This window comes from Glandiceps talaboti, chromosome 15, assembly GCF_964340395.1.
Source record: "Glandiceps talaboti chromosome 15, keGlaTala1.1, whole genome shotgun sequence".
NCBI classification, from domain to species: Eukaryota; Metazoa; Hemichordata; class Enteropneusta; family Spengelidae; genus Glandiceps; species Glandiceps talaboti.
Window position 1 is genome coordinate 19,620,614 of NC_135563.1, and position 16,135 is coordinate 19,636,748.

The 16,135-nt window shown below is 34.1% G+C and overlaps 1 protein-coding gene across 1 annotated transcript in view; it reads left to right on the plus strand.

Moving 5' to 3' along the window:
• The window catches only part of LOC144446170 (prominin-1-A-like), a 92,311-nt gene that overhangs the window by 36,451 nt on the left and 39,725 nt on the right, over positions 1-16,135 (plus strand). The window contains exons 3-4 of the mRNA XM_078135919.1: positions 6,413-6,618; positions 12,700-12,820. Of these exons, the coding sequence (XP_077992045.1) occupies positions 6,413-6,618; positions 12,700-12,820 (327 nt within the window). The remainder of the gene's footprint in view (positions 1-6,412; positions 6,619-12,699; positions 12,821-16,135) is intronic.

Consider the following 16,135-nt stretch of genomic DNA (forward strand, 5'->3'; position numbering starts at 1 on the left):
TTTGTATGTAATAAACATTTTATGGTTATGATTCAAACAGTTTCATTTATTGTAAGTGGTATGTCAGTATACCAGAACAATTTATGTTCTTAAAAAAATTTTAAAATAGGACACGGTTGAAGACTTCAGAAGCAGTAAGTCATAAATGTGCTGTTTGTCATATTCTACTAATATTAATATTATAGAAAGTTAAAAACCAGTGATGTCAAAATCAAATTTAGTTTACAATATCAAAAAGTTTAGATTTCTTGATATAATTTGAGAATAATGGTTTAGACAATAAATATTATTGAGAAGTGTTAGTCATGTTTGCCTCTGTTATAACAGTTTTTACATGCTAGTGTTGTAGTTGGAACATAAACAAATCAGTTTTGTACCTGGATAGGTTTTTAACACATTTGAACTATAATCCTAGCGATACCACGCCCATACAAACAGCATTATGCCAAGTGTTGTTTGACAAAATAACTACAGTGAGTGATAGTCAAAGGCATTTACAGTGGATTTCCAAGAAGCTTACAATAATCATCTGACGAGATATCAAGTCAAAATGTGTATTATCACTGTATGGCAACAAGCAAGTGACAATATCTTTTGTAAAATTATGCAGTTGTGCTATAATGCCAATTGCAGTATTTTTTCAAGGAAACTGTTCAGGGCTACTGGAGAAAATTCCAACTCGCTAGAGTCAGAAATTTCTTGGAAGTGAAATTTGGGATTTGCTTTATTGACTTCGTGAGTAGAAATTAGATTAGTATTTATACAACTTGTTTTCACTGTGGTCAGTTGTTTCACTGTAGCCCAGTTGGTGCCACTGTGGTCAGCTGTTGTGTCCACTGTGGTCAGTTGTTTCAATGTAGTCCAGTTGTTTCCACTGTGGTCAGTTGTTTCACTGTAGTCCAGTTGTTTCCACTGTGGTCAGTTTTTTCACTGTAGTCCAGTTGTGTCCACTGTGGTCAGTTGTTTCACTGTCGTCCAGTTGTTTCACTGTCGTCCAGTTGTTTCCACTGTGGTCAGTTGTTTTCACTGTAGTCCAGTTGTGTCCACTGTGGTCAGTTGTTTCACTGTAGTCCAGTTGTGTCCACTGTGGTCAGTTGTTTCACTGTCGTCCAGTTGTTTCACTGTCGTCCAGTTGTTTCCACTGTGGTCAGTTGTTTTCACTGTAGTCCAGTTGTGTCCACTGTGGTCAGTTGTTTCACTGTCGTCCAGTTGTGTCCACTGTGGTCAGTTGTTTCACTGTAGTCCAGTTGTTTCCACTGTGGTCAGTTGTTTCACTGTAGTCCAGTTGTTTCACTGTCGTCCAGTTGTTTCACTGTCGTCCAGTTGTTTCCACTGTGGTCAGTTGTTTCACTGTAGTCCAGTTGTTTCCACTGTGGTCAGTTGTTTCACTGTAGTCCAGTTGTTTCCACTGTGGTCAGTTGTTTCACTGTAGTCCAGTTGTTTCCACTGTGGTCAGTTGTTTCACTGTAGTCCAGTTGTTTCCACTGTGGTCAGTTGTTTCACTGTAGTCCAGTTGTGTCCACTGTGGTCAGTTGTTTCACTGTAGTCCAGTTGTTTCCACTGTGGTCAGTTGTTTCACTGTAGTCCAGTTGAGTCCACTGTAGTCCAGTTGTTTCACTGTCGTCCAGTTGTTTCCACTGTGGTCAGTTGTTTCACTGTCGTCCAGTTGTGTCCACTGTGGTCAGTTGTTTCACTGTCGTCCAGTTGTTTCCACTGTGGTCAGTTGTTTCACTGTAGTCCAGTTGTTTCCACTGTGGTCAGTTGTTTCACTGTCGTCCAGTTGTTTCCACTGTGGTCAGTTGTTTCACTGTCGTCCAGTTGTGTCCACTGTAGTCCAGTTGTTTCACTGTCGTCCAGTTGTTTCCACTGTGGTCAGTTGTTTCACTGTAGTCCAGTTGTGTCCACTGTAGTCCAGTTGTTTCACTGTAGTCCAGTTGTTTCCACTGTAGTCCAGTTGTTTCACTGTAGTCCAGTTGTGTCCACTGTAGTCCAGTTGTTTCACTGTTGTCCAGTTGTTTCCACTGTGGTCAGTTGTTTCACTGTCGTCCAGTTGTGTCCACTGTAGTCCAGTTGTTTCACTGTAGTCCAGTTGTTTCCACTGTGGTCAGTTGTTTCACTGTAGTCCAGTTGTTTCCACTGTGGTCAGTTGTTTCACTGTAGTCCAGTTGTTTCCACTGTGGTCAGTTGTTTCACTGTAGTCCAGTTGTGTCCACTGTGGTCAGTTGTTTCACTGCAGTCCAGTTGTTTCCACTGTGGTCAGGTGTTTCACTGTAGTCCAGTTGTGTCCACTGTAGTCCAGTTGTTTCACTGTAGTCCAGCTGTTTCCACTGTGGTCAGTTGTTTCACTGTAGTCCAGTTGTGTCCACTGTAGTCCAGTTGTTTCACTGTCGTCCAGTTGTTTTCACTGTCATCCAGTTGTTTTCACTGTCATCCAGTTGGTTCCACTGTCATCCAGTTGTTTTCACTGTAGTCCAGTTGTGTCCTCTGTAGTCCAGTTGTTTCCACAGTGGTCCAGTTATGACCAGGAAGAAAATGATATGACATAATGATATTGCTTAATATTGAATTTTCATTTTGAGTCACACCTTGTTAAAATGTTAACATACAAAAGTTTCATAATTGATCATAAAGATAAAAAGGAAAAATAGAAAGGTAAAACAGCTTTAAAGAAATGAAACGCTTTTGTGTAAGATGTTGAGCAGTAATTGATGAAGGTAATAAAATATGCATAAAACGTTTCAAAGACACAAAGGCTAAGTGTTCTGATCATTTAAAGTCATAACCATTTCAATTCTTTTTATAGCTGATAGTCCACAAAAATTTCCTGTGACATAAGTTTTATTTTATGTTCTATTTTACCCAAATCACTTTTCATTGATGGAGTAAGTGAAAGAACGTGCCTGGAATAGTAATGAGGGAAAACTCATCTAGATCCCATTTTCATCATTTTAATGGTGTAAATTGTCAACACGTACTTAGTTATTTGTCGAGTCTTTGTTACATGGAGTCATTTACGAATTGTAGTGCAACAGACAATGCAAACTTACCTGTAATGGAAAATAAAGATTGTGTAGAGAATTGAATTCATTGTATGCCGTGAACATGATTTTTTAAGCATATTGCATCGCCAGTGTAGTTTCAATCACATGGTCTTGAGGACTCCAATAAATTGAATGAATAGAGCCTTTAGAACTACATAATGTACTCGTAGATTCAATTTAGGTGACTTTTCAATTCCCTGCTAGCACTAACAATAACTAGCTTATATTTATTTTCTGAGGTATATAATAGTATAAAAGGATGTACAGTTTGTGAGAAATAGGGAAATCAATTTTAATTGTTGATAATTTCCTATTTACATGCTTTTAACGGGATGAGAATGTAAATATGAAATTAGATTAGTATGCTTGTAGTTTTCCCGTTTTCCCATTATTTCCCTGTGTTCACCTGTAAACTCCGTAATTTATTGATATACAGTGTACTAGTTAAAATTAAAACAATAAAAAAAATAAGATGAAATATTGAAATTGCTGTGTCCAATGTGAATTATGACTATCAACTTTATTCATATTTCCAATAAATCACTGCATGATATAACTTAGTCTTTTCTCAAAATGACACCAGGAAATTTAGGTCTCTTTTTAAAGAATGTTTGATAAACTTCATTAATTATATTAAGTGTTTTGTTTTTATGGTTATAATTTCATATGGCTGGAGAAATTTATGCACATGATTTCATCCCACTACACTGCCGATCTGACATTTTGAATGTTGCATTGTGGGTAAATAATTCTCTTAAAAGGATCACATGCATCAAGATACTAGTATCAAATACAGCCACACAGGGTGCGAAGGTCAAATTTTATTAGTTTAGTACCAAACCTTAGATGACATTTCATCTGCTAGACATATGATCTCCTGTTCATGATTATTGACTTTTGAAAGCATTAAATTTGTTATTCTGAGTGTTTCCTCAAAGTGTTCAGTATTCGTCCCACAGTATGGCTTTATTAATTTGAAGTTGCACTGCTACTAGAGCTTTGGAATGATAGCCATAAATCCTCTTAATGATTTGGTTCAGTGTACTGTATTCTTTTATTCTTATTTGTAGGTGAATATATACATGTTATTTATTCTTCCCCTGTTTTACGCCTTCAACAAAATGTCACAATTTGAATTTAAAGAGTGTAATATATTGTAACATCTCTCCTTTTCTGAAAGAGACAATTAAGTGCGAATTTAATTGGTGATGACAGGGGCAGTACTTTTCATCAATAATCTGAACATGTAAGGGCAAAGAAGCCACGTTCGAACAAAAAGACTTCAGAATATCATATTACAGTTTTTTACATCATAGAAGAGTGACTTTGTGCATGGTAATCAGAGATTGCAGGATGTTTCTAATTTCTTTGTCATGTCAATGTATTTTGATTATGACTTGCAACACAATGTACTTTCATGTGACAGCAAAGAAAGCTTGGCACTAATTTAGAATAACCATTTATCACTTTTAGAGTCACAAATGACACTAAATCAATGAGTTAGTTGGTATTAAAGTTCAGCAGTCTATGATTACAGGAACTTCGTACATTTAAAAAAATGGCATATATGAATTTTTCCATACAAAGCAACAGTCATAACGTAGTAGACTTAGGTGCTTATGATGAGATTTGGTGGCTGTACTGTTTTCCCTTGTATGGCTAATTCACAAATTTTGTAACAAAAAGTTTACTTTGCTATGTTGTTTCACCAAAACAGATAAATTTTCATTCAAAGACAACATATTAACATATCTATATTACAAAATGTCAAAAAGATACTTCTATGATTTTTCACGTAAAATCAAAGGCTATAGTCTGTAATGCTTCAATTCATATTTGATGGTCCTGATGAAATTTTGATGGCTTAAATTTCTGTTCCAGGATTGGGAATACAATAAATTACATGTACAGTACAATATGGGTTGCCTCCGTGTTTCATTTTAATATATGGGAAGTGACATTTTCTACACACAATCAGATTATTTTAACTGCAAAATAAACAATTATACTAGGTACCTCCACACAGTTGAGATGTAGAGGCAGATAAGTAATCGTATTGCTTGTGCAGCAGCAGTAGTAATAGGAAAGTAAACAGTTGAAACCATCAAAATCATCAAGTCCATGTGTAATCATTTCTGAATAGCCTGTTTCTACTGCATTGTACAAGAATCTGAATTGCAAAATCTTACTTAGCATTTTTCAATGTGATCTTAAAGGATCCTGCTGTGTGAATGTGTGATGTCTCTGTTTGTTAGTCTGGAGTTGAAATGTGTCTATCTTTATGCAAACAACATTGTGTCTATGAGTAATAGTAATACACCAATTATTATTAAACCCAGATTGCTCTGTATCAGTATTTATTTGATATACAAAAAAACTACAATGATGAATGCACCAGAGATGAATTTCTTATATTCTTGGATAAAAAGAACTGTATACTAGTTGTAACATAATGTGATGTCTAATGAAATTTTGCTGGCTTAAGTTTATATCCCTGGAGCGAGTAATACAATAAATTATATGTTCAGTATATAACTATAACACACCGGAGATGAATTTCTAATATTCTAAAATGAGAAAAGGCTATAGTGTGTAATATCTGATGGATTTGATGAAATTTTGTCACCTGAAGTTGTCCCTGGAGTGAACAGTACATGTACACAATACTTTTATGCCTTGTACATCTCAAAAAGTAATTTGAAGCTGTTAGTGATATTTATATCAATATGCTTATCTTGAACATTATCAAAAGTAATGATGGGAATCAACACGATTATTTCAACAGAAAAGGGTTACATGTATGTTTTAATTCATAACTGTAGTTTTGATTAGATAGATGTTAATAACTGATGTCATATGCAATCTACTTTAATTATATTTTCCATGTTGCATTCTACAGATAGAAAATAACAGATGGAGAATATGACATCGTTATAATGAATGAAAGAATCAAATTTTGAATAAATGAATAGCTGAATTAATAAAAATGAATGCCGGGGAGGGTGGGTGGGTTAGCAAGTAATAAGCAAGTACATGTATGGGTGGGTAAGTGGGTGTGTGAGTGAGTGAGTGAATGAGTGAGTGAGTGAGTGAGTGAGTGAGTGAGTGAGTGAGTAAATGAGTGACTGAATGAGTGAGTGAGTGAATGAATGAATGAATGAATGAATGAATGAATGAATGAATGAATGAATGAATGAATGAATGAACAAACAAGTGAAATTTATTTCCCAATGAAAAGTATAAGTGCATGCATTCAAACCCTAGTAAGAAAATAATAGTGAAGTTTCAAAGACAATATCTAAGAACTGGCAAAAGGACGTATATATTTATTTTAATTTGTAACTTTTTCTTTTTCTTCTTTTTCATTTCAGATCATAGATTACGAAATAGGGTTCTTAGTATGTGCTGCCATTGGTATACTCTTCATTGTGTTTATGCCCATAGTTGGACTATGCTTCTGTTGTTGTCGACTCTGTGGGCGATGTGGTGGTGAAATGATGCAGGAACGAGACAAGTTCTCAGACTGTAAAAGAACTGCATTTGGTATTACCTTGTTTCTCATAGTTGCTGCAATGACGTAAGTACCTGTATACTTAGTGTGTAAATTGAGTCAATCGTATAATAACCTGTATAAAAAAGTACATTTTGTCCAACTGTATATTTGGATGCCTTACATTATATTTTACATTTTATAATGTATATTCCTATAGATAGAAATAAATTTTAAATATTTGGAAAATGAACAGTTGCAAAGTTTGCTAAGGAATGAAGAGTACCAATATACAGACTCAAATGTAAAGTTACAAATTGATACTTAAAATTGGTAAGTGCCAAAGGATTCCTTGTCAGGAATGCTTCAGCACTTAATAATTATAATTTCCTGTAGTCAAATTCTTCTTTGTAGTAAAAGGGTTACAAACATGTAATTACAAACACTTTTAAAATGTTGTGAGCATGTCAATGATTGAGCAATGTTGATACTAGAGTGATATTGTTGAGTCACTCATCATGCCAGTTACTCAGGCTCTGTATGGATATGTATTGTAAGTAGTCCATCATTTTGAATCCAAAATGATGCAGAAATCTCACATGCAATATTACTTGCAATATTACAACAATTCTGATTATCAGATTGATATAACAAAGATGGAGAAATTCCAGGAAATCTATGTAATATTACCAGCAGTAGTACAGCAATTCTGATTATCAGATTGATATAACAAAAGTTGGAGAAATTCCAGGAAATCTATGTAATATTACCAGCAATATTACAACAATTCTGATTATCAGATTGATATAACAAAAGATGGAGAAATTCCAGGAAATCTATGTAATATTACCAGCAGTAGTACAGCAATTCTGATTATCAAATTGATATAACAAAAGATGGAGAAATTCCAGGAAATCTATGTAATATTACCAGCAGTAGTACAGCAATTCTGATTATCAAATTGATATAACAAAAGATGGAGAAATTCCAGGAAATCTGTATAATATTATCTGTGGTATTATAACTTAATTTATCAGATTAATATGTCAAAAGATGGTGAAATTCTAAGAAGTCTATGTAATAATAATATCAATAGTAAAGTTCTGATTATCAGATCATTTTAACAAAAGATGGCGAAATTCTAAGAAGTCTATATAATATCACCTGCAGTAGTACAGTTCTGATTATCAGATCGATTTAACAAAAGATGGCGAAATTCTAAGAAGTCTATGTAATATCACCTGCAGTAGTACAGTTCTGATTATCAGATCGATTTAACAAAAGATGGTGAAATTCTAAGAAGTCTATATTAATATCACCTGCAGAAGTACAGTTCTGATTATCAGATCGATTTAACAAAAGATGCAGAAGTTTTAAGAAGTCTATATAATATTACCTGCAGTATTACAACAACTCACTGGTGAGCTAATCAGTCACATGAGTTAATCACAATTGCTATCAATACGATGAATAGTAATGTTCCCCTAAGTAGTTGCATTATTACAGTATATTGCTAACACAAACAGCCACATCTGTAGGTCTGTATGCCTGCAGCAGACACCCACATGGTGAGGTCACAATCTGACTGATCTCAGACTCAAAATTCATTATTTTTCTAAGAAAATGAAATATTATTCGTGCTACTTGGTTTTTAAGTAAAAATATGATAAATGCTTCCATTGAAATGATCTGATGTATGATTACAGGAAAGCAATTTATGACAAGAAGTAGACATAAGTGCATCGTGTCTGATACTCATGAGTATTCCACTTAAAATTATATATTACTCCAAAAATATAGCTCAAGGTTACCATAGTTTCTGCTGTTGTTATAATTTTCACAAATTATTTTTAGACTCAAATGACACAGACTTTAAATTTATATTCTACATTTATTTTTCTAAATTTAATAAACCTGAAAGATGAGAATATGAATTTTTTTTCAGTATTCCCAGTACTAATTGGAAGGCCATTTCTTGTGTGATTCCATTCCTACCTTGTGAACTTAAAATATGTATCACAGAGTTTGTTTGTAATAAAATCACACTCCACTAGGATAGGTGAAATTTGATCTTTGCTAACTTTCATATGTCTCTGAGTTTTGAGTCAAAGTCTGGCACCATTTGAAGCAGTATTATATTGCATGTATGCATTAATTATAGAATAGTACAACACAATAACACATATCATTCAATTTTTCTGACTAAAGGCAATGAACATATTAAGATGTTGATACTCGAAATCATTACATTTATTTTTGTCACATATAAATGATTAATATATCTTCATGTACATGTATGATATTACCAAGTAAATGTATGTAGTGTTATGTCCATACTGTAATGACAATGTGACATAAAAACTTTTTTCATTCTGGTTACTCTATTCTCACCCCTCCCCCTTCCCACTGACACACAAAATATACAAATGTTCACATATTTACCCCTCCACACACACATGCACCATGCACTTTGCACGCATGCACTTGTGTATGCACACATACACACACACACACACATACACACACACACACACACACACACACACACACACACACACACACACACACACACATACATACATACATACATACATACATACATACTCATCGGATAAATGGCTGACAGGAATCACAATGTCACTGACTTAATATGACACCTGATATCTCTGACTAAATAGATTTGCAAAAGAACTAAGAAATCAGATGACTACAGTTATAATAATTCATAGTATTCTGAACAATGTTATCAAGTTTCTCAGAATAATATGATATGAAGTAGTTCATCTTGGCATGTACTTGTAAGAAATAGTTTGCCTTGATATGTATAAAAACCAAATTCAGTTGTGAGTTAAGCTTAAATCAACAAAACTTGATTATGAACGCTTCATAGTACTGTTACAAAGTTATCAAATTACCCAGAACAATATTATATGAGTAGTGGTTGAATAATATAATGCCATTGCAACAAAATCATCTATTAATAGTTGAATATTATAAATCAACAAAATGTGATTTGTGCAACAGATTGCTATTTAAATAATCAAGTAGTAAACTACAATGTTGCTATTTGATGATTATACTAATTAGATGTGTCCTTACGTGAACCACATGCAGCTATTAAGTAGAATCAACTAAAATTTGTGAATCGTCTAGGCGCCTGTATTGTTAAAGCTGACTGATTGACAATTCAAGTAAAGTTAAGAACTGAGTTGAGACATACATCACGCTCACTGTGTTTAGTATTTATCAGGTTGTGCCTACCCAGCAACGCTTAATATTATTATACACTACTAATTTTATGAATAAAGGTTGCATATCACAGTTTGTTGATTTGATTGCTGAAAGTGCCTCTCAGAGAATATAGTTGATCATCAGAAAAGGCAAGAGTTCTTGAACGGGCAGTATCAGGTTGTTGAAATGAGTAAAGTTTGTCTAGAGTGTTTCAACTGCCCTTCTAATCTGTCAAGTAGTGAACACACCGGCTGATAACTCTATGGATAGGATTAGCCGAAATGTGAAAGGTTGAATGAGGTTGAATGACGCATCAACTCAACTGTGTAATTCTCTCTGTGCTTGTGTGCCAATCTTTTATTTCACTGCCCAATGATAAAAACAACAATTCCACTGGGAGAATTCTATGAAAGGAGGACCATTTAGTTGTCAAATAGTATCACAGACAAACCTTGTCAGATTACCCCAACAAAAAGAAAAGAAATTCGGCTTTAGTACTCTCAAGTGTGCAGTTTTCAGTCCTTTTATATGATAAATGCATGGCTTGACAAAAGTGAGTACTTGATCTATTGAATTGGCACTTTAGTCGTATACTAGAGTGCCTCATATTGTCACATTTCATAACATAAGTACTGACTTTTACCAAGCTATGACTGTCAAATCAGAAGGGAGGGCACCATGTTAACAAATTACAGTGACAACTGTGCAAATCTGAACTAAGGTCGCTCTTGTCACAGTGTACTAAGAATAAACATGGTGAGCATGAAATAAGTTAAAGATGATATCACATAGTATGAGTCTTTGGAGTGTTTTCCTGGACAACAGGGAACCTGTACTGGGGGGACCTCTACTGAGAGTCGTGAGTTTCGGTTTGCATACTTAACTCAGTAGGTCTGGACTGCAAAGTTGCAATTGTGACTGTTACATATTATGTATCATTGTCTGACTCATTGTAATGCAGACTGTCATTATTTAGATGTAAAAATGTGCAAATTTGTACATTTATTCAGAAGAAAGCTTTTGTGGAAAATCAATTGAGGTCGATGACTGTTGGATAGTGTTTGGACAGGATGACAAATATACATTACTACAGAATAATTCTACACAAATGCCCTTGTACCATTTTAAATACAAATATTTACCATTGTTCATGTTTAGACATGGTTAAATATAAATTTCTAACAAACAGTGTGCAAAAAAGTGAAACAAACAAAAAATCCACCTCCTATTAGACAAAGTTATCCAAATTTGTAATTTGTACAAATAAAATGGTACACTACATGTACCTAGGGTAAATGCTGGCAAGTCAAAATTTATCTCGTCTGACACTTTCTGTTTTAGCTTTCCTGTGCAAGTATAATTCATACCAAAGCCAGTGTTGTTTCATCAGGTGGAGACTGATTCAGTATTAATGTCTTTGGGAAAGAATTAATCTACTTCATGTCAAATATTTAGACTATAGTAGTTGGAAGCTAAATTTGTCAGACATCTAATGTATTATATGTACCATCATTGCAAATGGAAGAGTCAGTGTCCATATGCCCAGATAGTTACCCACCATAAAAGCCATAGACATACGTGTACACCTGTTGTCAATTTCAAGGTGCACCTCATACCTCCCCATCCAATGTAGTCTAGAGGCTAACCTTGGCTTTGATTCCCAGTATGTATTCTGTATACACTCAGGATTGTGCATGCACTAATCTGTAATCATAGGTCAGGGAGGGGTGGTTGTAACCTGACCATACCCTGTATTTATGAGCAAAACTGTTTCTGTCATCGATAGCGTATACTCTTTGTTCTAAAAAAAATTACTCTAAGTCTTAAACTTTAAAGAGGTCAATATGTCTTTTCATCATTTGATGATGTGACATGTTATTTCAAATGTGGTATAGACAAAACAAACCAAAAAGGAACCACAAATCTGTGTCACTGAACACATCTATATGTACACATCTATGTACATATCCACAATGGATGCTGTCCAGTAGACACTACACTATGCTTAACATTTGAAGGGGGCCATTTTGCATTAAATATATCACAATTGTTGTCATCTGAATGATAGATGGTATGGTTATTTGATAGGTAGATAAGACAATGAAACACTAAAGACACTATAACGTTCACAGTGACAATGCCAAGCCAAAATTAATTCACAATTCATTTTGAAAATGGATGGCAGGCAGTAATAAGCCTACATATTTCACAATTCACAATTAAAATATGTATAAAAGCAGAAGTAGGCATGATTCTTTCAAGGAATTATAGTAAATATTATGAAACAAAATAATAATGTTCATGCATTGTTTCAAAAAAACATTTTTTCCTTGTAACATGTACAATGTATATCATCACACAAATAGCCATAAGTTGTTACTACAACAAAAACAGGTAGCATTCACCAGAGCAGAGGACTATACATAACTTTACACAGTTGCTGATTAAAGCTGATCATTTGGCATGTTGGGGTACAGGTTGGTGTGTTACTAGCTAGAATAGAGCACTTTTACAGCAGAGCACAGCAAGATTGTGATTGAGGAGAGAGTTTTGTTTGCATTAATTAATTTGCTTTTTAGACTCCTGCCCACAATAACAGTCATGCCATTTTCAGCAGCTAAAGTGCTGTTTTCTAGTATCAAGTAAAACAACAACCCCATCTTGCAAAATGATCAACGTTGATGGGAAATGTATATGTCACATTATAGTTTTCAGGCAAATAGCTTCCTATATTAGTTGTATTTATGTATACAAAGAAGTCATGAAAGTGCTTTGACCCCTTTCCTTTTCATTTACAATACTAATATGTTACTAAACTAGAAAAAAGGAATCTCATGTTTTATTTAAGAGTTGATTTGTAATATATTAGAGGGAGTATGCTATGGTATTTTCTTTTAGTGACATAACACTAATGTTCACGTTTGTTTCAATTGACAGAATTGGAGTGGTGTGTACATATGTTAGCAACGAGAATATGAATGAATCTGTGAGTCACATGCAAGGTACCATAGAAACCAACATGGCCGACATAGAGAAGTACATTAACAACTCACTCAAAGTAAGTGAAACCTGCCCTGTGACATCTCACAAAATTGAAATGGATAGAGGACACAAATTAAATATCATCTTATTCCTGGTTACATCTGATGTAGCCATAACTTTGAATTGACTGCCTGTCAAAGTTACTTAATTTACCAGAGCGAAAGGCCAGCTCTCTTTTGGCTGCCTTAGAGATCCTATTCATGTCTTCCCTTTATTCTTTGTTTCTTTTCTTTTCTTATTTCCCCTTTTATCTTTTCTTTTCTTTATTTCCTTCTATTTCCTCATTTCTTTTGTGTTTTCTTTTCTCTGTTCTTTTCTCTTTTATTTTCTTTTATATTGTTTTTCCTTTTTTCTTTCTTTTCATGTCTTGTCTTGCCCTGCCCTGCCCTGCCCTGCCCTGTCCTGCCCTGCCCTGACCTGACCTGACCTGACCTGACCTGACCTGACCTATCTTTTATTTTTCTCTCCTTACATGTTTTGTTAGTCATATCACTATGATTACACATAATAAACCATCACAAAAGTTTTTTGATAAAGAAATTTAGATATTGGTTTCTTTAATTTTTTGTTGTGCTATAATTAAAGTAAGTAAAGTGCAAAATAAAGTATGTAATAATCAATTTCAATTTTCAAACAGCCTACTCCATTTCATTCCTTTATTTTATTACCAAATTTTCATAAAACAAATACAAATATATCGTATATGTACTTCCTAATGACCAAATTGTATGATCCAGTAAATTGAATTCTGTGAAAGAACACAATTAGTAAATATGTGTTACAGACCAAACACTAGAGTTGTGTGTTAAAGGGATAAAAACTAAGAGTTGTGTTTTAGTAACAGAAAAAGTAAGAGTTGTGTTTTAGTAACAGAAAAACTAAGAGCACAGTATGTTACAGAAAAACTAAGAGTTATGTTTTGTTAGTAACATAAGATTTATTACCAGCAACAACGTAAATTATATTGAGTGGATTAGTAGTCTTGGGATAGGGGCTATACATGTAGTAGTCATATGAGAATGAGATTTTCAGAATGAGATCAAGGCATATATTAACTTAACAGTTCTATACATATGGGATACAAATTGTGTTGTTCAATTCAAACTTTATTTTGTACAGTTCATTATGACTATATATATGGATTTGCAGAACAATTTGATTTGTGCCCAGTATCATCAAAACCCTACTGAGTTATCTTTTCTTTGATAATCCCTTAGCCTAGATCACTAGCCATGTCTAAAAATAAATATGTTTCTCATCTTTCAGAGCTCAGCTGTCCTATACTAATGATTAAAATGCGATCACATTGTGCAATGTTGTAGAATGCAATCAGCTGTCACTACTTTCATGTAGATCAATATTTGTGTGGATATGATATGAGGTGTGACGATGTTATGTACATCATATGATATGAATAAAACACCTGATTAAAGTCTGATCAACGATGTGGCCCAATTTGTCTTTAATAGCTGTATCACTTTTATCTCAAGCTAATTTTTCACCACAAAGTGAATTTGAATGTTATTTTTGTGTCCGTGATTTCATCTTCACAATGAACTATTGAAATTTTCATTTGAATCTCACACACTGGCACTCAGACATCATCTTGATAAAAGCAAGTTGTCGATATTTTTCTACTTATGAATTAAAATTACTGTCATTTCTACCAAGATATGCTTTTAAAAGATGCACATATACATGTGAATGGCTGATAATTCCTATCAACAGTTGAGATTCAGTCCTGACGAGATTAATATAGCTGTCTGGCTCATTTTTTAACTTCCAGTTCTACACTTGGTAGTCAGAATAGCCTAGTGAATTATTTCAGCTACAACTTTCTATGATTTTCATTCTTACAGATTACAACCTTGGTAATCTAGATATAATTTTTTGTAGTCTGTATGTATGGCTTATGAAGTTCAGATAGAAACATGAACACCAAAATGACATCATCAAATATATAAAAGTTTTAAATTATTGGAAAATAAAAGTCTTAAATCACCTATCTCCATTATCACAGATTTTTTTGTCCACTATTACTAGCATTTGTTTCCTAACATAGTTGCAGTAAAGTGTTATATTCAACGAACTATATAAATCCAGGCATATTTATAGATTTTGATTAATTTTAGAACCTAAATACTTTTCACAATTGTTCTGCACCTATTCTACTTTGTATGCCTACCTAAGTACTGAGTCTGTTTTATGAGACTGATTTCTTACATCCTTCAGTGATTGGCTCAGATCATGTCATGTGGTATTGGCTACTTTCCCATAGTGACCTAGATTGCATACTGCATACTTATGGCAAGGCAATAAGTGAAATACAGAAGTCAACCTGCAGAGGAGTATGGGTAACTTATACTACTCATACACTCATAATGTTCTTATCACTCTTTATAATACTGGATCAATACAACTTTATTGCTTTGCCCCCAAATGCCAAGGTAACATATGTTGCTACTTACACTGCGAGATGGTAATCATTGCCTAATAAATGAATTGTATTATCAAAGGTATTAAGAAAGAGTAGGACTTCCTCAGTGGTGTCCTTAAAGTCAAAAAAATGTAAAGTTTTGACATTGCCAGGTAGACTGTGGTAGAAATGAGTCTCAGCTGAGTATTAAAAGGTTATAGATATACAATGTACTCTTTCATGATTTGTATATATTCTTTAAATCTTCAATGAACTCAAAATACAAATTTGATAGTCTAGTTCCAAACAGGTACAGTATTACCTATTAAAAACTTCATTACTTTTCCAGTCTAGTCAAGGCTGTTGTTTGAGCACATATATCTGTGCTCCCCCAACTGTGTTCATATAAACATGATGACATCGTCGTGTCCCCACATGATTTTAGTTTAAACAGATTGAAGGTCGGTGGCGTCCTGGTTGGACATTTGCACATCTGTGCAGTCCTAGTGAAAACAGCTGTATCAAATGAATAATAATGAGCGATGATGACTTCCTGTCCATTTGTGATGCATTACTACTGACATGCGCCGATCGCGCTTCGCTCACTACAGGGGAGCACCACAATTAACACCTTTCATAACAGCCTTGACTAGACTGGGAAAGTGATGAAGTTTTTAATACGTAACACTGTACCTGTTTGGAACTATATACTATAGACTACAAATTAATGGCTCACAAGAAGAAGGACATAATTTTAACGCTTGAGATTGTGATTGAGTTACATGTACTTCAGTGTTTAAGCACTGAAATGGAGTCTAGATTAATAAAGAAATGATTCAGTAGTGAAATTATACTCTGTACTGTACAGAAACAAAAAGTATATTTCCAATGGCCACACAATGTGATTGGTGTTTT